This window comes from Syngnathus floridae, chromosome 1 (assembly GCF_059516105.1).
Source record: "Syngnathus floridae isolate MCC-2025c chromosome 1, RoL_Sflo_1.0, whole genome shotgun sequence".
NCBI classification, from domain to species: domain Eukaryota; kingdom Metazoa; phylum Chordata; class Actinopteri; order Syngnathiformes; family Syngnathidae; genus Syngnathus; species Syngnathus floridae.
In genome coordinates, this window is record NC_142413.1 from 18,747,061 (window position 1) to 18,772,176 (window position 25,116).

The window sequence follows — 25,116 nt, forward strand, 5'->3', positions numbered from 1 at the left end:
ATATACATATATACTATATAATTGTTTATATATACTATATAATTGTTTAATTTGAAGAAATTCAAATTGAAGAAATTACTCAATATAAACTAATGTAGTTTGTTTTTATCATGTACACCTACATGTCGATTTTGCTTGCTTCGATCCTACGTGACCTTTTGTCTAACTTGGTTTAGACGAAGTACGAAGCTAAATGACTAGCGCGTAAACCTTAGCGATACGGATTCAATGAATTTCCGTGACCAATTCAAAAGCGTTAGATAAGAAGTCGGGCTGTTTGATCTTTATGACTGCTTTATCACAGTGTTATGGATAGCTAAGATTGTAATTGATTCGGAAAGGGGGAAGTTGACGGTAGCACCTAATCCACACAGTCACTCACAAGTCAAAGAGCGTGGTCGGACACAGTAGTACAATAAGGGGCTGCTTTATTCTCGCTTGCATCCAATTTGCATCGCATCAAAATGATTTATTCAATCCGCCTGATATTGTCATCTGCGTATTGCTTCTCTTTTAATAAAATATCAACAGACTTCGATGTATGTGGGTGACGGACGGCAAACAGACCCCTTTGGCTGCACAACAATATGCTTGACCTAAATTAACATAACAATGGACCCTTTGCCTCTCTAAAAACATGCCTTCCTAAAAAAAACAAAAAAACAAGACTTTCTATACAACGCGCTTTCAGGGTTAACACAATTCCCAAATTCTGAACCCCTAAGCCTGCATTAGGTGTATAACTGTAAATTTACTGTCCCCTCAAAATAGCCATGCCTAAACCAACAACAACAAAAGTGAGTATACTTCTCACTGAACTTGGGCCCAATTATACATTTTCCAAAACTGATGTCACTTTTCTAGTTATTATTACAGGGTTGCAAATCTGAATAGCGTGCAGGTGTGTTAAAAAAGAAGCTTTATCACTCTCACACTCTCTCATACTTGTCGCTGCAAGTTCAATAGAGGACATTAAGTCATCTGAGAAAAAATGCTGCTCACTTTTGATTTAATAAGGTGAATGTTATATACAGTAGTTAATGAGTTAATGAATGTTGATAGTTAAGGATAGTGATTGACAGATAAGAATGTGATTGTTCCGGTATACTATCCACGGAAGAGCATAGCACATACTGCATCGAGTCAGTTGTGATACACGTTATGTTATGATGTGAAGTTTTAACCAGCATTTCTCAGTGCCTGATGCCTTTGCGGAAACTGAATTCAGCAGCATTTGCACTATTTCTGAAGAAAGTTAGTTTGGGGGTGGAGGGAAGAGGTTGGTCACTCAGCTAAAATGTCCCCCGCTCACAGTTGGGTTACAGCAGCGGTCAAGGCTCATGACTTCAGTGTGGCACTAATAACCCGTCAAGAGTTTCATATTAGCAAGCCTAAGAGTCTACATGCAATACACGCTGGGAAAAACCGACAGATGCTGACATGCCACTCCATGTGGTCGTGACGGCTAAATGAGGATGTGACAGGGATGTGGCTCAGTCCATGCACGTAGCTAACTGCTGACTAGCCAATTGGAAGGCATTACAACAGAAATAGATCGATTTGAAGTCTCACAACATGGAATTCAGATCACTCTCCTGTGAGGTTATGAGTGTTATATGTGTGTGTGTCATGCGCTGGAAAAGTAGTTTCAACTATGGTCACACTACCACAAAATTATCAAGCCAACTTGGGTTGCCTATGACACATTTGATGATACAGGAGGTCCTTAGTTTACTATGGAGTTTCACTCCAATGACAGCAATATAACCCAAACTTGCATGACATTTGGTAATTCTATCAACACCAACATATCCTATAGTAAAATTAGTTTAAGTAAATATTTGCATGTATATTTACTTTTACAAATATTAATTTTATGTTGGTACCATGAAAAAGAGGAGCCCCTGTAAAAAAAATAACTATAAAAATACAATAAAAACATTTCATACACAATTACAAACAATAAATATAAAATACGCATGTACGTATGTCATATTTTACTTTATTCGTATATATGTATGATTTCTCTGTTCTTGTGGTGTGTTTTGCCAAAACTAGAACTTAGAACTAGAAACTTTTTGTCTCAATAGTCTTCATTACATCTTCACTGCTGCGTGCACTGTCAGACATATTGTATAGACTGGCCAGTGACCACATCTGCTGTCTTTTCAGTCAGCATTCACACAGTCCTTGAGCAATGTTGTTTAAATGAGTATGTTAAATGGTGTGAGTACACTGGATTGACTCTGGGTTGTCTGGAGCAAAACCTCCCATGATAAATGTAACTGGTAATGATAATGAAAACAACAGGTTTTTTTAACATCCAAAAAGAGAAAATGTCCCAGCAAAAGAGGATATGGTATCCCTACAATGCTGAAAAGACACAAGCAGTTCTTAGCGGGGGCCCACTTGCTCCCGAGGTGCAGCACACTGATGACATCAGCTGGTGTGAAAGTAGCCATTAGTTCCACCTCATCACTGTGGGACAAATATAGAAGCAGACATGGAAGACATCTGTACTAAGGAGGCGGATGAGGAAACCTGGCCAGATGATAATACACATTTACAGTTTCCCTCCTTCTCCCTCATTCTCACATCTCCCACTCGCTGGCGAGCCTACTGTCACCCTTGAGACTGGTGGCACCATATGGCTGCAGCATATTGGCACGTGTGACATACATGGTGCATCCACACGCACATGTATACCAAAACGTGGCCCTCTATCCGCATGGCAATTTCCCACTTTTTTCTGTGCCTCCATCTTTTAATGAGGCTAAGCAGCCGCTGGATGACAAGCTGCTCTTTTGTAAAACCTCAAGTTTCAATATGAAAGCGCATCAGCACCAGCACACGGCGCACACGCTCTCATTGAAATCCCAAACTATAAAACACTGACACAAAGGATTATTCTTCCTACCTCTGTTGTCCCCATTCTGTTATCTTTGGCCCAGAACCGACGATATTGTATTTTGTTTCCAGCTGTGTGACTGAACCTTCTTTTCATGGCAGAATATATTTCATTTTTAGTATTAGTGCACTTTATGTGATATTGCATGGACATAAAACGTGAAGAACAATATGGATATACTTTAATGGTGCTGATCATCTGGCCGGTCAATGCAGGGCACATATGTATGTTAGTGGAGTGTGTGGACCGTGTGTCCAAACTACTGCTTGAGGGCTGTCTGTGGCCCACTGTACACATTATATGTCAGATAGTTTATTCTAATTGTACCATGTTTATTTCGCAGAGTAAGAGCTAGATTCAGACCAGGTCTTGTGTGCCCTTGTTTCACCGTGCACAGGAGCTGCTTTGAGCGGAGACAAGGAGGCTTTCCTCCGACAGTACCAAAAACATTTGACCATCAATCTGGTGTCTGATGTTTGTGTTATTACTTTTGGCTACAAAATGTTATCTTGATTGATAGTTTAAAAGTTCTAAACAAGTCAATCCACACACCAGGTAGGCCAACTTCTTTGCTCAGTCCCGGTAGCTATTAGAAGCTGGCTGTGGTGTTTACCTGTTGCTTCTACAGAAAGTAATGATATTGTCCCACATTGTAACATTGGAAGCGTACTGTCACATACACTCAGATCGCATTCTTAAACACAGTAACACGAAGCAGTTCTAGTTTGTTTTTTGTTTTTTTTGCTGTTTATTGTTTGGTATTTTCGTCTCACACACATGCACACCGTCATATGAGGGAATTGAACTCAAGGTGCCTGCACACAAGACAGAAAAAGTATTTATTAGATTATTTAGATGTGTATAGATTATTTAGATCGATATATATATTTTAAAGCTTCATAAATACACTGTGCACCAACAAAGAGTACATGCACGTGAGGTCCACTTTTATTTTTGTCCACTTGGGTGTCTTTAACTTTAGTGATGTAATTATATGAAAATTACCCATATATAGTATTGCTGCATATAAACTATAATTGCTCAGCATGTTTTATCTACACTTGTTTATGCAATTGTTTTTAGTTTTTTATTATAAATAAATTAAAGTGAAGAATGTCAGTGGCCCTTGCATCCTTTCATTTTTCTCTAAGAGCACCTTGGAATAAAATGTTTGGACACAGCGGATGTAGACAACAAACAGGTCTCTGTCACATCTTGATGTAACACAGTTAGACAGTGAGGTGGTTCGTCATCAGTTTAATTTTAATGTGAAGTAATTGCACTCCAGCCTTTTTAATTTCTCTACATCAGTAGCAATACATGTAATGATAAGCAAAGTTCCTAAAACACACACACGCACACACACGCACGCACACATACACGCACCCATGCACACATGCATGCACACACACACACACACACACACACGCAAACACACACACACACACACACACACACACACGATGTGCTGTACTACTATGACAACTAGCACCACTGCTTTACTCACAGTCCTGTTATATTCACCTCCGTGTAGTTTTGACAGGAAATATACTGTAGTTTTATTCCATGTAGACTGTAGGTTTTTTACTTTTATTTAAATAATGAATGAAAAATATACAGTAAAGAGTAGGCTTGTACTGTATATATGTATGAATACAAATTTACTTGCGTGGAATTGATTTGAACTTTTTACATGATCAAATATGGTTCTTTGTCCTCTAAAGGCCTACTTGTGTAACTGAATCAGCATTATAGGTAAAGCTACTTTTTTCACCCAACCAGATTAGCTGTGGCATGAGCGAACTTTCACCCCTGTCTTATATCAGTTGTCAGTTCCTGAATTCAGGGTACCTAATGGTGTGTCTATGCGAACACCCCCAGAGGGCTTTGCAGGTACTCTATAACAGTCAGACTTCCAGGGAGAAAGAGAAACAACTTGAGCCCTCTTACTAGCCTCGACACATAAAGTCTCATGAATGCTTGTTTGCATTTCATAGCGACCCAGGTGCTTTTTGAAAAGCTGTAGTGCACTTGATGGCGTGTTGAAAGGGTGTCATATTTGGAGGTACTTAAGCATGCAGTGTTTTGTTGTCTGTTCAAAGTCATGTACTTCAAATAAGCATAGCTTATTAAGTCGAGCTAAAGTTGCCAGGACACCTGTAGATGGTTGTGGATGTGATATGTCAAACGTCTCTTTTGTGTGCCACAAATAATATCAAAGAATCTCAGTCAATTGTGGCACACTCTCATCCCTAGTGTTTTTTTTAACATGCAAATGTAAACGCTTCACACATTTTAACTCTGTGGGTTGTGCAAATTCATTTTCTGGGTGTATTTCTGGACGTGAAAGTGGAGCATCTGTTGTTTCAGGTCAGTGATGCTGAATTTAATTGACAACATGAAGATTGCATATACATTTGTTGGTACATTTGCTGGGAGCTGAACTGTCATTGAACTGCTACGGTTGAGCTCATATTTATAGAACCATCTCAATAAATTACAATTTTGTGAAAAACCGTCATTAAGTTAACCTTCATTGTCATGCATTTAGCTAGCTGTTACTGTTGGCTACATGCTTTTTAAGCCTTCTGCTGCTGAAATGACTTTTGATATTTAATTAATTGTATTGCTCAAACAGCCAGACAGGTTCCATGCCACAAGAACATCAATGTCCTGTTCGATGGCGACTAACACATTTTTCCTATTTTCCACGACTGACATTCTTTGGTGGTGGTGGTGGTATCACTAAAAGCTTAAGAAAAAGCAAAACACACTTGGACTGAAAGATCACGTGAGTCACAGTTTTGTGTGACATACTATAATTTGCTCGGCTACATTTACACACAGTGAACAGGTAAATGTTGCAATCTTCCTAAAATGTGACTGAAGGGGATAGTAATCAAGTATTTTAAATATAACCTACTTCTCCCAAATGGAACAACAGGTGTCGGATTTAAGAGGCAGAACAGGAGAAAGCGCAAGACGCCTGTCTTGACATTCCCTACTGGCAAGAAAATAAATGAAACATCCATTGAGGAAGTGCAAGGCTCATGACACGAGGCCAACAAAGCATATTGAAAAAAGATTACAGAGTCGTCCTTGAGATAAAACAGGATTGCAGCGTCCCACTGTACAGCACCTTGTCTCTGTAAAAGCGACCTGCCCATGTTTCAACTCCACGCAGGGGCCCAAGACAATGTTAGTGTCAGGGCCGTTCCAGCTAACCTCGCTCCCCGATGGCCCGAGATATGTCAAAGAGGGCCGGCAGAAGAGAACGGATGGCCGCTGGCCCCTGAGCCCCTCACTCACTCTCTAACTTGCTCACATTAAAGCGCGCTCTAATCACTGCGGGGACTTGGCCAATGATGTGCTTATCAAACGGCATATTTCAAAAAGGCATCTTAAAAGGCCTGAGGGCCAAGAGGCAATAAGAGCACATTTGTATGTGGATGAAAGGGAAAAGTGTAGACAGACCTTGCATCAGAATATGGAGAAGGGGGGATCATTAGCATCTTATGCGCTAGCAGGGAGGAGGAGTGGAAAAGAAGAGGGAGAGGGGTGTTACTGGGATGGGATAGGATGGGACGGCTAAGAGAGAGACTGATACTTTTACTCCCCACTCTTCCTTTTTTTGTATTACACAGTTCCCAAAAAGAATAAAAGAACAAATACATTTTTGAACAAAGGCATCGCTCTTGATGTGGAAGCCCATCGGGGCGCGAGGTGGCTCCGCTGTGGCTTACAAAAACGAACTGATCCACGACGCAACTTTCTCCCCGAATAGAACAGGCTCAGCGTGAGGAAGAGCCACCAATCGGGACGATCACAATGATGGCCAACACGCTTCTCTCACATACTTGATGTATTGGCCGTCCATCCTCCGAGGGGTTCACTAATGGACCGTGACACATCAGGCCCCCGGCTGCAACGCGTACCAGTTGAAATGTTTGTCTCTTCACATGAAAAAGGCTGAAAGGAAACTCTGCCTGTTGTTTCCACAAAGAACGGCCCACTGCTAAAGCGCGGCAGAATGGCGAGGACCAAAATAATTCCACAATGAAGGAAGCGACACATTTCTGCATTTTAAGCAAATCACATAATGACGATTCAGATCTGTTTATGAATGCTGCATCCTATCAAAGGGCCAATCAGATATAGACTCAAACACATTGTGTATCATCTTCTATCAGGCAACACATATCTACTCAAATTAGTGATATGATATTTATGTTATTTTGTTCCTGTGTGCATCGATCCCTCTCAAGTTGAAGCATAACTGACGTTTGACCAATATTTCAGGGAAGATATGCACTTTTGACTTGCTGTAACCTTACAAATGTTGACCCCGCCACAATTCGACGACCGTGATGTGAGGCCGACAAGGACTGCTTGCCATTTGCCGAGGGTAGTATTATGGTGACCCCAAACAGTCAAAAGGCTCATTACAAAGCGCAAAAATCCTAACAGTCTAAATGTGTGTGTCTGGGTCTCAATAATGTACACACTAAAAAGACACACACATGCTGATACAAACCCACGGAACATTTCAGATCCAAGATTAAGAGACGAATTATTGTAATTGTTTTCTATTTACATCAACAGTGTCATCAACTTATGTTCCTGCTAGGAATTTGGTTGTGTTTGCATTTGTGACTAGTTTAGGTTGATGTCACAACACGAAATTTCTCCAACGTATGAGATGAACAAAAGAGTAAGGTTCTCTTGTCCTTGGGTTTCCATTGAGGTAGACCAAGGGGAAATAGAAAAGAAGCGACGGGATGTAGCCAGCTCCATCCATGAGACAACAAAGACAGCCTGTGAAAATATAACATTTTCATTTTCATAGTCACTTTAAAATAACCTCATTTACAGCCTAAAATATTTTCTAACAGCATGAGGATTTTTGTTTTAAATTATATTGCTGGAGGGCGATACCGTGCAGAATGTATGCAACAATTTGGGGCCATCCAGTGTAATTCTTTGAAATCTTAAATGAAAAAGAGTTTTACATAGACTGAAGAATATCTTGGAGAGTAAGTTGGAGGAATCAAGATAAAATTCTCAGTGTTTATAACCACGGGAGTCATGCATTAGTCTTATCGCTGATTGGGGACCAGAGAACTGTGATCATGCTGAGCAAATGTATCCTTTGATTCAAGCAACATAATCCCATGCTGTGTGCGTAAAATACTAAATGAATGTAATGCAACTTGGACATGTTTGGAAAACAAATAGGTGAAATGAATAAATCACTGAACGAATAAATGTATATATATATATATATATATATTCACATTTTTATTTATATTTAAATTCTGGGATATCTTTTACACCAAATATCCCATTGGCAGTTAAGCGCATTCATTGTGTTCAGAAGCCAGGAACAGTCACTTGTTTCAACAAACACAAATACAAAATAAAGAAAACCACAAAATAATGAACTGCATGTATCGAACATACAAAAGAATCCCATGCCTACTCAGTAGGTAACGTCAACATTCCGGCTCTTGAAGATGTGGATATTTACACTTATAAAAATAGACTTTAAAATGTTCTCTTTTTTTTTGCTTACATTCTAATTAAATGAAGCAGTGCCCTCATCCCCTTTTCTTCCCTTCGAGTGTGACTTACATTCTGTAAAAAAAATATTCCCTCAGTCCTTAAGGCGAGAATCAGCGCATCCTCTCTCGCACACGCAGCCGATTCACAACATCAGCAAGGCTTCGCAAAAGGCACCAAATGACAGGAGCGTTTGTCCTTTTCGTTGTGGGGTTTTTTCTGGGGGTGAGACGAAATGCTCTTTTCTTTTTCTTTTCTCTACTCAACGATATGTCACACGTGAGAAAGATAGAAAAGGAGTACCAGTGGATGATATTTACAAACAGAAACTAACATCACTTCTACTCATGCTTGAATATGTGTTTTTTTTTTGTATACTTTTCCAAATAAAACATATCACAGCAGCATCACTACATAATAGAGAAAAATATGTAGAAAATGTGGCCCTGCTCACTTGAAATAATACAATGCAAATATGCAAATCGTTGTTCACATCAATAATATCAAAGAATGATAAGAACAAAACATGACACATGTACAATATACATATGGTAGCTTATGTATATCAGTCATTGTCTCTTGTAACTGTAAGCATGCCTACGAGGGCAGACGTGTTTGAGCACCTCAGCTGCTGGCAATCTTCCCTTTTTCTCTGTTTTGTTTTGTGTGTACCTGATAGTAAAGAGCCAACAATGCTGGAGCTCACTCCTTTTTTTCCAGTCCTTTATGCATTTGAAGTGCTGCATTTGTCTGGCAGAGAGGGGGAAAAGCCTTGCCCAGTCCTTGAGATGTGTCCTTTTCACTCATATAAACCTCTTGTATAAACTTCAGGATGGACCCGACCCAAGACCGCACAAAGAGCAGTCACAAAAGTGCTTCCTTTCTTATTTTGATTTGGGGGTAACAACAGTCTCTGTAGTCTTTCGAGTGTCCCTTCAAATGATTTAATGCAAGGCGACCTTAGCAGATCTCGATTGTCCTCGGGGAGAGAGTGGTCTGCAGGTCCGATAATGGGGTTGGCACAGGGGAGCTGTAGAGGTTGGAGGCGACTGAAGAAGGGAAGGGAGAAGCTACCTGGGACTGGAAGGTGCTGGACATGGACACTGAAGGGTAGGTGGTGGCGATAGAGGGAGACGGGTAGGATGTGTGAGCTGGAGAGGAGTAGCAGGAGGTGACGGGGGACGGGTAAGAAGACACAGGGGAGGGGTATGAAGCGATGGGCGAAGGGTAGCTCGAGGCAGGCGAGGCGGCTGACACAGGGGCTGGCACCGGCACCGCCCCGGCTTTTTCTGCCTTCTTGTCCTTCTGCCGCAGGTGGATCTTTGTGTGCCTCTTCCTCTCGTCGCTGCGAGCAAACTTGCGTCCGCAGATATCGCAGGCGAAGGGCTTCTCGCCCGTGTGCGTGCGGATGTGCGTCGTCAGGTGGTCGCTGCGGCTGAAGTTGCGCATGCAGATGCGGCACTGGAAGGGCTTCTGGCCAGTGTGGATGCGAATGTGACGCGTCAGCTCGTCAGAGCGAGAAAAGCGTCTGTCGCAGGTCTCCACCGGGCAGGCGTAGGGCCTCTCGTGCGGAGGGGTCTTGCTTGGGCGGGTGGGGTACTTGCGCATGCGGCTGGGCTTGATCAGCTGAGACTGGTAGACACTCTTTAGATCTTGGGAGCCCGTCTGGGTGGCAAAAGCTTTGATGGTAGACAGAGGCGTGAGAGAGGGCTGGCTTGATTGACTCTGAAATGGCTTTTGGTCAGGGGGCACCAGGCTGATTTCTCCCTGCTGTTGTGGGAACAGGTAGTCGGGAATCATGGGCACGGGAAAGCTGGTGCTGCAGCTTTTACTATTCGGGTATGCAGGGGGAGGGTACTGCGCGCCTCCGTTGGAACTGGGGAAGGCTTGGCCCTGGTCCGGAAAGATGTCGGAGCTGGGATTGGAATAGGTTGGGGCGGCCGAATAGATGGGGTTAGGCTCGTTGTGGTGGACGGATGACGTGAGGCTGGAGCTCTGCGAGGAGGACGAGGTAGAAGAAGGTGAAGAGGAAGAAGTTGCGGCAGATGAAGATGAGGAGGATGAGTTTTGCGAGTTGGCAGACGAAGCGCTCGAGCTCGCAGGAATGTTGCCCATCAGACCAGTGAACAGGCCCAAAATAGGCTCCGCCCAGAGGCTGTTGCTGCAGGTTGTGGCAGTTTCAAGAGTGAAGCGACCCGTGTAGGAGATGGGGGGCAGTCTTGGGGTGGGGTACGTCTGCTCCCCTACTGTCTTCTCACAGTTGAAGTGGATGTCAGGGAGTGTATCTGCCAAGAGAAGAAGAACATTGCTCAGTGTCAGAGGCAACAAGTCAAAGGTGTAACCACCAGTATTTAAAGATCACCCTCACAGACACCCTTAACTTCCAACATCTTTCCTTTCACTACTTTCCTTCACTCTGCCACTGCAAATCCAACTGTCTAAATTGTGGACTTCCTATTTGACACGAATGACACACGTGCACACACACAGGCACACGTGTACACAAAGGCACAATTTTTTGACGCCAATCGAAGCCCGAGGCTGATTAATTACAGTAGCTCTAGTTCAACTGGTTTTGGGAATGCAATTTTAATGGGGCAATTAAAGTGTTTGGAGAAGCAAGCCGTGACGTAGAAGTGAACTTGCAATATGGCATTAAGTCGCATACTTTGTGACTTGATGGGTCTGACAGTTCTATTATAAAGTAATGACAAAAAAATTTAATCTAAAGCAACTGATGTATGTTAAGTGCAAAAATCATATATTCTTAATGTAATTATAATTAGGACAAAGTTGATCAAACTAATTTTTTAACGCTGAGAAAAAGATAAAGAGTACACTTCCAGTTTACTAGCTCAGCCACCTCAGGATATTATGTTTAAACAAACACACGCTTACCCCCAGCAAGGTGGTCGTACTGCTCCCCTGGCTCCCCGGAGCCAAAGCCGGCACCTTCAGGCGCGGAAGCTGTGAGGAAGGGTGTCCCCGCAGAGCTGAGCATCATCACCTCCTCCAGCTTGGGGTAGTTATCCATGGGCGAGTGAGGGAAGTTCAGAGGCTCCGAGATCTGCAGGGCTGGCAGGAGCATCTCGGTCTTGGCTGCAGCCATCCTCTTCTGGTACCGCTGGAGCTGTTGCAGCGCTGACGCTGGTGCCGGGAGCCCGCTGGCCGGAGAAGCGTGCAGTGCGGCTGACTGCTGCACGCTGGCTGAGCGCAGGGAAGAAGCCACAGAAGATGCTGTGTTCAGCCTCGTTCCTTGCCTTTCGTGCTCCACTTGTCCTTTTGTTTTCCTTCTCTCTCAAAGATGAGTAAAAGATCCACTTGTCTTTTTTTGTTGTTTTTAGAGAAAATCCAAAGTCTCCTTTTTACTCATTTATAAAAAGGAATAAACAATGCGTTTGTTTGTTTTTAATATATATAGAATATTAATAAAGTAGAATTTCCAGTCAGGTATTAACCCTCTTGGATTTAATGTTGTTTGTTGACTTTTGTACTTTTACTGCGATATGTTCTCAGTTTGGGAGTTCTATGTGTGTCTGCTCTACTGCTTGCTCTTGTGGGCTCTCAGGGCTGTCTCTGAGCGGAAAGGTTTCCCGCAGCATATAAACCCTCTTCTTCGTGACGTAGATGTCCATATTTGGAAAGAAGGAAGCCCATATTTAGTCACTGCGGTGGAGGACACATGACGCCCGGGAGGGAAAAGAAACGCGCGCAGAGGCTTGCTCCGCTGGTAAATTGCAAAGACAACGCGGCTCTTCGTTCAATCTTGGCTATCTTCATCTTGTAAAAGCTCAGGAAAACAGCAGTTTAACTCTCGCTTTTTTGCCGGATGCTTTAGATTTAGTTTGAATTTCCCATCTGTGCGCCAGGCTGCGCAGCTGCCGGAAAGCGCCGCTCCTCCGTGCCTTATAAGGTCATGACCACATAAGGACTGGCTCCGGTGGGGTTCCATTTGCCTGCCCTTATTTGGGATTTCCTGAGGCGGCGCTGTTTTGGCACTGGGGGAAGCTGGAGAGTAAAATTATGGCCAGACCGCTCAATAAGTCATGTCAGCAGCACAGTCCCGACTACTCTGATTTATTTTCATTTAAAGCTCCACTTATTGAGGACGACTAATTCACTTTGTGTGAATACGAGGGATGAAATCCAACATCTAAATGTAGTAAATAGTGTACACAATAAATAGAAAGACACATAGAAACAACATACATTACATACATGTGTACATAAACACAAATCTTGAGGAAATTTCCTGTTGACTATACACTGCTCTACTTTAAGGGCTTCATCATCTCTACTCTCTGAAGAAGAGGGTTCGCCGGACAGTTGCGTGTCCCCTGCTCAACATTGGGGCCATCTGTCTGCCACTCAGCAGCCTAATGTGCCTTGTCAACAACGCAGCGCTGAGCTCCGAGGACGCCTGTGGGAAGCCATGCTCCTCCTCTAGCTGCAGCTCCGCTGTTGGGCAGTAGAGCAACATCCATGATGGGGAAATCAGTGTTTGCTGACGACTGGCTTCATTTTATATGGAGGCATGATGGAAGAATGCTGTGTGAATTTTCATTCAAGAATACGCACACGCTTCACATATAGGTCTCTTTCGTCCTTCCCATGTTGGTAGGGGCAGTGGATAAAAATATCTGCACACACCCATTCAAATCCCAGGGTTTTCCGATCTAAAAAAATTAGACCAAGATAGAGCATTTCAAAACCTTTTGAACCATTAATGTGACACAACCTGCACAACTCGATTGGGTAACAAAAAAGAAGAAATAATTTACAGAGCAGAGTGAAATATATATAAATGAGACAAAGTGGTTGCGGTGTGCACACTGTTTTATAACTGGGAATGTAGTTGTTTTCAGAATTAACTAATCACATTCAGATTCATGTTAAATGAAAGTCAGCAAACACGTGCAACCATTAAGTGCCTCCGCTTGACCGCCAAAGAAGTTCAGCTGTTAGAGAAGACTTTTCTTGACAATTTTGTCATCACATCAGCAGCACAAGCAAAGGGTCTGCACAGGGCTGTAGTGGTAGCTAGAATAGAGGTACAAAAGAATTTCCAAGGTGATAAATATTTACATCAATGAATACAGTGAAGCCTGTCATCATCAAATGGAGGAAAGTATAGTTAACGGTAGCATTACCAAGATTTGAATATCCTTCCAAAATTCATGAAAGCACAAAAAGAAAACTGGTCAGGGAGGCTGCTAATTAGGTGAGTGGCAGCAACACTGAAGGAGCTTCAGTAACTAATGGCAATTACTGGATAATTAGTAAGTATGTATATGACAAAAAAATGTTGGTCCTCTTCATGTCTGGACTATGGGATAGGGTGGCAAAAAGGAAAAGGATTATTATTACAATCTGGTCTTGTGGCTTGTCAGGCACACTTTAAATGGTCGCATTTGACTGCTGACTACCATTTAACGTGTGTTTGATGAATTTTGAACACGCTTATACAACCACATTGTCTCATTAGTTTATTTTGACTTATTTACTACTTGATCAGTTGTAAAGGTTAGAGGTCACATTAATGGTAAAAATTGTTTTAAAAGAAACACATTTTTTATCTCTGTCTCTTTTTTTAATGTGGTTTAAATAGGGGTGTGTAGACTTTTTATATCTATTGCAGGTTGGCAGGCAGGTGGATAGATCTTATTAATCTAGTGAGGGAAATATATTTATCAATGTTAAACATTATTTTCTTTGTTGTAGCATATTTTATATTATATATCTTAAAATTACTCAGATTTTCCATAACATATTTTAAGGACTGCATTGTCTCTCACGGAATTTTCCCTGTGTTTACTTCTGCCACGCACAGTGTCAATGATGATTTTGAGTAGAGACGCACCAAATCCCAAATAAGCCCAAAGTCGATGGTGCCGCTGGTAATGTTGTTTATTTGTGTGCTGACTTTCTGTTGATGGTGCTGAGAGCATAGTTAAAACCGGAGTCCAGTTTTTATTTTTCCGTAAGAGGAATGACATATCTCTTCAAGGGAAAATGCACAAGTCAGGACACGGTGATGGCAAGTTACACAACACACCGCCTTTTGCGTAGGTGAGGTGATGACACCAAACCCAAATTCTTGCCTGCATCCTCTGATGCGTTTGGCCGTAAGGTACTGAAGTCATTATATTTGTGGCACAGCGAAGAGGATGGAGTGCCGAGAGCAGATGAAAGAAGTCATCATTTGATGACACTGTAATAAAATCAAGTTGGGGGGAAACTGTGGGAAAAGCAATAAAGTAATAAAGATGATAAACAGTTGACAGTGCTTGTCTGAGCGTCCCTTTACTCTGATGCATGAAGGTGAAGCGAATGCTGAGGGCATAGTAGAGGAAATCAGTATGTGCCATGATAGTCATGCTCATTGTAATTTTGCACAATTGCGTGTGGATTCCAGACAGCCGTTTCATACCTGCCTATGTGCTCCAATTTTTGCCCACACAATTAGTTCTCGTTTGATGAAACTAGACAGTCTCTCCCATTACAGTAGCCTTAAGCCACGCCCCTCATTACATACGTACACAAACAACTCACACAAGCACACTTTAATAGTTAATCACATGCTATGTTGCAGTATATAGAGGAACTTTTGAATGTAATGGAAAGCCAATAAAATTGTCCTCTTCCTACTTTTGGCATACTTTTCACATTCAGCCTGGATTGTTAGAAGAAAAATGTGAGAATAATATAGTTTACAAATTACATGTTGTACACACTGACTCAGGTGGGGGGGGTTTCAAGTGCAGGATTTGACAAATGTTAATTAAAACATTGCCTGTACCGTTAATAAAGATGTTATGATGACAAATCTTTGAGAAGTTCCTTGTTATTTCCTCATTTTCCGACTTAAGGAGTGTCCATGTGTGGAAAAGAGAGAGGGAGAATCCCAGCACCGACATGGATTACGTGGCAGCGAATGTCTTTTTTGTGCTGTCAACCACAAGACAGACAGGCTGACAAAACTCCCAGTAATCCTCATCATATGTATCTCCTCGACTCTTGCTGCGCCTCCACACAAACCGAGGATGTAACCCTTCCATTTGCAAACAGGTGTGCCGTAGTTTTTTTGCCAAAATTAGACACTAACTGAAGTACATCAATCTTGAATGTTACATAACACCCGGAGTGAGGGATACAGAGAGACTAAAAGTGTCTGGACCTCGTTGTTGGGAGAACTGAATGGAGTTGTGGCCAAATTGGATGAAGAGTGGCGAAATATATGAGGATAAATGAAATAAAGATCCAGTGTCGGTGGTTGTGTGACGCACCGGGGGAGTCGATAATTAAATAGGAGAGACCGATTGTTTGGGGTTGAGTGATAGGCTGAAAATTAGCAGGAAAATGGAGCGCAGAGGTGCCGGGAACATTATCAAGATGTAAGTTCTCAGTCTGCTTTTAAATGATGCCTGCAGGGCTGTGCTGTCCGACCTTTTTCCATGGTGAACTTAGCATTAGCCAAACAGAGGCAGTTATCTCGTCATTGTCAAGAAATTGCCGGCCATATCATATCAATCACTGAGCACACAAAGAGTATAACAGCTAAATGGTGTTTCCACATGTTGTTGTATAGCTTTTAGAGAGGTATTTAGCATTATCAAAGTTTATTTGATTTCTTCTTCTTTTTTTTTTAGCTTTTACTGTGCGTCGTTTGAAAAGAACAATTGAATGATAACATTGGTAACATTACTCAGAGGCATACAGTGTAACCTCTCTGTTTTCTGGGAACAACAAACACTTCTCTGCCTCATGGTCTTTTTCCTGCTATTCTTTTTATGCCAATATGGTACTACACCTGAGTTGCGCAAACTCAAAATTTGAAATTGCCCTTATACTGTAAAAAAAACCCATAATTGTTCCCTTACAAATTCCACGTGCAGAATATAGAATCCGTGTCCATGCCAAATCGACACCGCAGCTCACATTAAATCAGAAACACCATCGTTCAACTCCGCCCATTACATTACAATACAATGCCGAGTATAACAGCAACACCTGTTGCTTCCCTCAAGCAGACTTAACTGCAAAATGTGGTCCAAAACTGAGCCACCATGTGATTATACTTTGAAAGATCAGAAGGTTTTACTGCAGGAGTTGACCCAGTCAGTGCTTCAGGCCTCAGTGATGTTTGAAAAACGATCTGCTCGCACTTCACAGCCACTACAGGCCTCCTGCTCCCCCAAGGTTGTGGAGGTGGACCGGTGTCAGCGTATCATACAACAACACAACTTTGGCATCAAATAGCTTCTCTATCTGCTTATCAGTCAGTTGATGCGTCCCCGAGGTGGTAGGTGACAGAGAAACAATCTCGAAGCGGAGCACAAAGCCCACACAAAAGTAGCAGAGCGCATCCCCAAAGATCGGTGACTCACCGAGCTAACGGCCTGTTTGTTGGACATTTGTGACAAAAGAGCTGACCCCTGACCTTTTCAGTTCTCCATGACTCACTGGTAGTGCACTTAAAACCCGGGGCTTCCCTATATGGTGTGTGGTGCAGTCACTGCACGGCAACAGGAAACAGTTTGTTTGCTCTCTTTAAACAAACAGGTCAACTACATATTCTTCATCATGTGACATTGTGTGCATTTCATTTTTTCATTTATAGCAACATTGTGATATAAATATTGACATAAAGAGTTTTGATTAAAAATGCATAACAAAGGATGCCGTTACATTGACTCAAGAATAATAGCAACTCACGCAGTGGTACTTTGATTTAAGAATGTCCCCCCCACTTGGGAGTTTTTGTTGCTGTTCTGTTAGACTAACAGTCACCTATTATATACTAGTGTTTAACTAACAAGATATGATTGCATGGAACAAGTTGAGAGTGAACGTCATTTTTGTATGCGACAAACCAACAGTCCTGCCTCTTTTTTTTTGTTTGATGTGTCTGCTCAGAAATAAAGTTACAGTTGCTCAATAGCCCGGTTTCACATCCTCATTGGATCTCCTTAATCATTGTTTGTCTTATTTGTTCTTTAATGCTATTCTAACTGGCATTCAGGCATCAGCCTGCATTCTTAAAATCACATTTTCCTGCTAGGATCACTTGCTGTTTTCTGGCATGTTGATGTCCTTGTACGCTTAGACCGTATTTTTTTTTTTTTGTCTAACAATTTCTCTTTGTTTGTTTCGTACAAATGTGTGTTATTCTCAACTTTATCCTCAGTTTGACTCACTCTAACATGTTTTATCGTTGGCCAATCAGACAGCTCGCTTGTGCAGCCTCTTCAGCTAATTGCTCATCAGCCTCTTCAGACAAGAGGACATGCATTTTCCCCTGCCACTTTTTTGTTGTTGTTAAATAGAAGTGTGGACCACTTTTCTCACTGCTGATGACTTTATGTGTGTATTCAAGGCTTCATTCTAACTTTTGTATTGAGTGACATGTGAATGAAGTAACAATGACTTTTAAAAGTGTGAAGTGCAATTAACAATCAAGCCACTTAGATACATACAAATAAACAGCACTAAACATACATTTGTTGAGAAAATACAAACTCTAACATAAACACAATGCCCTTTAAGGAGACAAAATATTGCAAATGATAAAAAAACAAATGGAAATACTTTCAAATTGAACTTACTTTTACTTACTTTTTCACTGAATCAGTGTTTGCAGCTTTCTTTTTATTTGCCTGTATTTGACCTCGATGTTTTTGGTTGTCTTGTTTAGTTTGTCTCAGTATTCTGTACTACGGGTTAGTTGATGTCTTAGGAGCACAACAAAAGTCATTGTCAGATAACATACAGTATATCAAACTGGACCAAACTATTCAATCTAGTGTAAACGTGTAGGTGACGCTTCTTGGTCATGGTGTGCACATATATTTGCTGGGTCTGCTTGACTTTGAATTCAAAGCAAAAGTCTCCTTTGGTCCAGCAGCCACAACTGATGAGGAAAGTTTGCTTTGAGATGAGCGTGATAGTTGGAAGTGCGCGTGAGGTAGACTGTGCAATGCATGGGAGGAAAAGCAGGCACGGTTGATAAATGGATGAAGAGGCATGCAGAGGCAAGAAGAAATAACGGCAAAGAGATTTCAACAGACTGAAAGCAAAAGTGACTTTTGCCGGCTTGTTGACAGGTGGCCCTCAGGGCAGCTACGACAGCTCGATTGAGGTAAGCCTCTCTTCCAGCCTCTCCGCCCTCTTTTACCCCTGCACCTTCGCACTTCCCCCTTCCGCAGCTGGAAACTGTGGCAGTGGGATAGCCTACAGGGCTAAGGTGACAGGTCTCCATCAGAAATCTCCAGAAGCCTTAACTATCATATGATAATCATTTAAGCAAGAATGCCGTGTGTCAGCAACCGTGACAGCTGACGAGGCGCACAGACAAAATGACAGACTAGACAACACAAACAGGGTGGAGGAAACACAAGCAATGGAGGCAGGAATATGTGAATATCTGCCACATGACAGATCATTTCTTGTTAGCATTCGGAGCTTGAGTTTCTCTTTCATACATGAAACTTTTATTGTTTTTTACTTTTGTTGCTTGTAGGTTTTCCTATATGGATATTCCAATTGCCACATGTTGACAGTCAACAATTCAAATTGTAACACAAAAAAAAAGTTTTTGCACTTCGAAAAAATCTTCACATTCAAAACTATGGGCAATTTATGGTCTTCTGATAAAGTTAACATGCATGTAAGACAGGGGCAGTGATCCTGTTCCATTGCGAAGTTTATGCTCCAGACCACCCCTGCATTAAGTGACAAAGATGACCCGATTGAATTTATTCACTTCCACCCCAGATAAAATTGATCTATCAGAGATCAATAGATAGATAGATAGATGGATATTAGATAGATAGATAGATAGATAGATAGATAGATAGATAGATAGACAGACAGACAGACAGACAGACAGACAGACAGACAGACAGACAGACAGACAGATAGATAGATAGATAGATAGATAGATAGATAGATAGATAGATAGATAGATAGATAGATAGATAGATAGATAGATAGATAGATAGATAGATAGATAGATAGATAGATAGATAGATAGATAGATAGATAGATAGATAGATAGATAGATAGATAGATAGATAGATAGATAGATAGATAGATAGATAGATAGATAGATAGATAGATAGATAGATAGATAGATAGATAGATAGATAGATAGATAGATAGATAGATAGATAGATAGATAGATAGATAGATAGATAGATAGATAGATGGATGGATAGAATCAGCTGTCCTTTTTGGAATCTTAATAACCAAGTGGAAAAGTTCATGAAACCGTTTACGCAGTGAAAATGGATGTTTTTCCCCTTGCAAATGTTCCGCATGGTGCATAGGGATAAAGGAGACTACAAGATTCAAATAAAATGTGGGCATTCGCCTTAATGGGGGAAACGTGACAGGTGATCAGTGTTTACATTAAAGCAGGGTGAGAGTTCAGATAAGCCAGGGGAATAGTTTTCTGCCTACGCTGGCGGCAGACGGACTAATGAATTTCAGTGAAGTGCGCCGCAAATAAAACTAAAGACACACAGAGGAGGTTTGCGTGCTGATGATTGTTGGGTGATGCTGACAAGTACAAAAGAGTTTGGACGGCGTTGAGACTTGCAGTAGTGTACACTTTGTAAAAGACAGTTGCAGTACCTCAACTAGAAGGCTGTGTGGTAGTTTAATTGAAAAAGTTAAGATCAATGTAAATTTTTAATCTTGATGAGTGCTTGCTCTAAATTCCAAGCTTCTTCAACGTAGAGAATGATATGGCAGTAAAATGAAAATTATTTGGGATTTTAGAATTCCTAGTGTAAACGTAGTGTCAATATTTCCCTATCAACATCACAAAGCTCTGTTAACTCCTAGTACACTCATTGGGGTCATGGGTGAGCTGAATGATTTAAAAAATGCTCTCCAGAATCATACCAAAATGTTCCTTCAGTAGGGAATATTATTTCGAATTTAGAGCTAATTTAGATAGAGCTTGATTATTGTCTGCTTACTCATCTACTTCCTGCTTTGTTTCTCAATCATATAGCAGTTATCTACTTTCATCGTCTATTATAGATCAGCCTTGGTGGAGTTCTGCACTCTATTTCAAGTGCTCTAGTGTTTGGAAGACCACAATGGAAATAAGTCCTCGCTTTATTATGTTTTTATCCTTGGTGATGCTTGACTCAGTGACAGGAAGTTTTATTATGCTTTCTTTTGTGCTAACACCAAATAAATTCAATCACCCAACCAACCAATCAATCAATCCATCCATCCAAGTGATTCCGGTGCTGTTTTTGATGTGTAATCAAGCATGAAAACTAATTTTTTGTCCTGAACACTTCAAATATATCCTCAGGCAACTTTCTAGGAGAACGCACACCCACAAGGAAAAGTACATTGAGCCCATCACAATATTTGCCTTTTCTTACTAATCAAATAAGCATACACGTGACATATCGGACTAAGACGCAATTGATTCCGAGAGCACGTGTATCCACAAGTGTGCGGACATCACACACCCAGCATACAGTCCCTTGGCTCTAATGCGCCACACAATTAAAATAAATCCCCTGCTAAGGCCACATGCTGCTGCTTTTTCTCACTGCCAAACAGCTCCATAGTAACAGCAGACAAATGATTTCATGAGAATATTTGAATATGTTTGGGAATATGAACAGGCGTAGTATAATACTTCAGCATTGAGGAGGAACAGGCTCAAGGAGTTGGGGAAAGAAATAGACTTGAGTTGAAAAGTCGTGAACCTCTTTTTTTTTCCCTGGCTGTGGGATTGTGAACAGTGTGTGTTCTCATTACGGGCGCACAGACAGCCCTCCGTGGCTCTCACTCGCGCTTTCCATCTATCTCTGCATTCCCAGACAGCTTTAGCAGTTCAAACCCTTGCACTGCGCCATTGTCACACACCATACTGGTTGCCATGGAGAAATAGTCCTCCGGTCTCCAAGGTATCCGAGTCTATTGTATTTGGTTTCTTTATTTAGATGAAAACATGCTTTGTTGGAAGCGAGCTACTTGTTTTTTGTGTTTTTTTTTTTACACGCTGTTTCGTTTTCTTTCTTCTTCCTCATGCATCAGTGCAAAGTTGCATGGTGTGTATTGTTTCGTTCTTATCCTTTCCAGGAGTTTGAGTGCACTCATGTGTGTGTCACGCTCGTCAGATGTTTTGTAGCAATTAATTTCAGGGTGTCTGCATGTCATCATCTCAGGAGGGGGCTGTATAAAAGTTTTCCCCCCGCATTGCCACAACCCTCACTCGGGCTTATAATTGCCTTCTATTACCAGGGCCGGGTGTCACTGTCACCAGGAGGCTCTCAACTAGCGACAGATGATGAATAAAAACTCTTTCTTGCGCTTCTCATTTGGCAGAATACAGGTTACATATGTGCAGAGTGACTATGGTAATTAAAAAAAAGGACATTGCCTTCCAGCTCAGTGACCTTCCTTGTTGTACTACAACAAAATTATGATGTTTTTTTCTCCATGCGAATGGCTTATGACCAACCACAAACTGAAAGTGAGACGACACGTATAAAAGTTACAAAAAAGCAGTGCAGTCCTGAACTCTTCCGTGCTATGACCTTCAACCCTGTTTATTTGCCTCTTCCAGCGGCTCCTCCCAGCTGTCAGCAGGCTGCTACCTCCGCAAACCACTGGCGGAGAAAACCAAACAGGAAGTGACATCACATCCTCTGCTCCGTGACGTCGCCAGTCTGAGTGCAAGCATAGATAGACAGGAAGGAAGAAAAACAAGGCGCTGTCTCGTTCTGGGTTCAACTCTCAGAGACTTGTGGGCCGGACAAACGAATAAAGAAAAACAATTGAAACTACTTTGAGTATGTATTCAGTTAGACAGACATGAGTTTTTACCCACCACTGGCGAGATGACTGTCTCACAGAACATTTCTTTGCACGTTCTAGCTGAAGTCTGACATTTGCTCTCTTGGTTCATACATTTGCTACAAGTTTCTCACACTCTGTGTTGCTTTGAAACAAGTGGCTCTTTATCCACTGTCACAAATTTCCATGTCCAGGAATCAAACAATAAAAAGAGACACAGTTCCCTTTTTGTGTCACCTAAAGGCAGCAATTATTCCAGCGTACGTCTGACGTGTTTCATCATACACACGTATATAATTGGATACAAAAGTAGAAGGAGAGGCTTTGGAAAGTGTGACGCTGCGCTTTGTCAGCTGTGGAAGCGGGGTAGGGTGAGTTAGTGCTGTGTGCACAAACGTGCTGCGGCGTGATCTCCTGGCACCGAGGCCAAAAGCCTGAATGGAAGTGGGCGCTGCAAAACGTGCCAGAACAGGCACTCGTCGTAATTATGTTGACATGTTTCTCTGTGGTCCACCTATATTTTCCTCAGTTTCTGCCATCATTCAGCTGCTGAGTCGTCTGTCTCGCCGGGGTCTGTCGTTTTGTGGATGGCCTTCTTATGACAACTGAAAACAAATAGAATAAAAGTATATAAATACACGTAACGCGTCTGAATCATGATTGTATGTGTTGAAAGTATAATTGAAGTAATCTTTGGAAGAGTGCTTTTGCAGTGAAATGTTTCCCCACACGTTTCTCACAGCATGTGTGGCTGTGATGACGATTGGGAACTACGCGTGAGAATTGCAGACATTACACAATGTTATTGCAATAATGAAAATAACCATGATATTATGCAGCATTGATTATCTGATAAACAATATAATATGAAAGATAGGAAAATTATTTTTTAAAAGTAAAAAGAAATCCTGACACAGTTATGATGCTGCTGCCAATTTCAACCAGAAATTGATTATTGAAATTTCCACAATTTCCAATCTGAAAAATTTCCATTATTTATTTATTTATTTATTTATTTATTTGCTTGTTCATTCATTCATTCATTCATTCATTCATTCATTCATTCATTCATTCATTCATTCATTCATTCATTCATTCACTCAGGAAAGGCAGCTGAGAACATATTTTTGTTTGCAATGCCTGGCTGCAGTTGGCAGAAGAAAACAAAGTAAAATAAAAATGAATAAAAATATAAATAAAAATATACATATTAAATACTTACATTACATTAGAGGCCAGGGCACATACATTATTCCTGACTGACTTTTTAAACGATTATATTACGATGAATGAGATTTTACTTGTTACACCGTGTCCCATTCTGGCAGAAAATTGAAAAGCTCAAACAAAAGTATTGCACACTTTGGGAACGAGGTTAATAAAAGGCTGAGGACAGTGCAGGTTGTGGTATGCTTGGTGAGCAGAGTGCACAAATAGGGTTGGGGTCTTTCAAATGTTTTTTTTTTTCTTTTTAATTGATAAACATGGAACAGTGAATTTGTTTGCAAAAGTACGGAGAGGGCCAATTAACAAATGAGTACAGTTCACAGTGGAGTGCCCAAAAGAGAGCACTGGTGACACATCAGATCTATACAGTACATCGCTGTTAATCAAGCACTACATTTTGATACACTGCAAAAAAAAAATATGTCTTGACAATGATGATGATTTTCAATGGGTTTGGTAAGAGTCACAAATAGACACAGAAGTTGTTTTGTCTTCATATGCCGTGTCAAGAATAGGGAAACAGATAAAAGGAATCACAGTACATGGTGATCCCAAATCAGTTGAAAGAAGAAGGAAGTGTGATATCAGAAATTGTAAAGGGAGTTAGAAAAGAGATGTTGTTAACAACCAAGCCGGCTGCCACACTCTACTGTGTGTGAGTGCTGGGAATATAGCCATCCACACACAAACCTTTAACACTCCGGGGAAGGACTGGAGAGAAAGGGAAGCATGTGGGGTGGAGAGGAGGGGAGGCCCGTGCACAAGCGACTGGAGGGGAGAGGCGAAGCCTGGAGTCGATCCAGGGGAACTCCAGACTGCTGTTACCCAACAATGTTGTCTCTCTGCAGGGGCTGGGAGGCTGACCGAGCGCTGGTGTCTTGACATCCACACACACTTAGACTCACACTGTGCGGTAACTTGTGTCACTATAGTAACACACTGACCCAGGTGTAAATTAAAGCTGCTGAGCTCCACTCTGAGTTGTTGAGTGAAGTAAACTTGCCTATTTTTAGAAGGTCCCTTTTCTACAAGAGACAACCAGAGATAATCTGCCTTTTACTGACATGAGCCCTGTCTGCTTTGATTTAACCAATCTGCTGGTCTTTGGCAGTCAGGAGGGATTGGTCTAGCAAGGTTCCTGCAATAAATAAATAAATAAATAAATAAATAAATAAATAAATAAATAAATAAATAAATAAATAAGAAGGGATCATTACCAAATGCAAAAACAAAATAATAATTTCAATGCAATGTGACTGGAATTCCATCCATTTTTTGTACTGCTTTGTCCCCATGGGGGTCGCGGGCGTGTTGGAGTCTATCCCGGCTGTTATCGGGCAGTAGGCGGGGGACACCCTGAACCGGTTGGCAGCCAATCGCAGGACACACAGAGACGAACAACCATCCGCACTTGCACTCAAACTTAGGAGTAATTTGGAGTGCTCAATCAGCCTACCAAGCATGTTTTTGGGATGTGGAAGGAAACCAGAGTGCCTGGAGAAAACCCACGCGGACACGGGGAGAACATGCAAATTCCACACAGGGAGGGCCGGAGGTGGAATCGAACCCGCACCTTTCTAACTGTGAGGCTA

The 25,116-nt window shown here is 41.6% G+C and overlaps 1 protein-coding gene and 1 long non-coding RNA gene across 2 annotated transcripts; one reads left to right on the forward strand and one right to left on the reverse strand.

Moving 5' to 3' along the window:
* Window positions 1-8,172: 8,172 nt before the first annotated feature.
* Window positions 8,173-12,032, reverse strand: egr1 (early growth response 1). Its single transcript, XM_088388732.1, has 2 exons — window positions 11,366-12,032; window positions 8,173-10,752 (listed from the first exon to the last, which is right to left on the reverse strand). Exons 1-2 carry the CDS (start codon window positions 11,574-11,576, stop codon window positions 9,428-9,430), a joined length of 1,536 nt encoding a protein of 511 aa, XP_088244858.1. The 5' UTR covers window positions 11,577-12,032; the 3' UTR covers window positions 8,173-9,427.
* Window positions 12,033-12,140: 108 nt separating this feature from the next.
* Window positions 12,141-13,055, forward strand: LOC148404423 (uncharacterized). The gene is made up of 2 exons (XR_015860798.1): window positions 12,141-12,197; window positions 12,749-13,055. It is a non-coding gene; the product is annotated as an uncharacterized LOC148404423 (long non-coding RNA).
* Window positions 13,056-25,116: the final 12,061 nt, after the last annotated feature.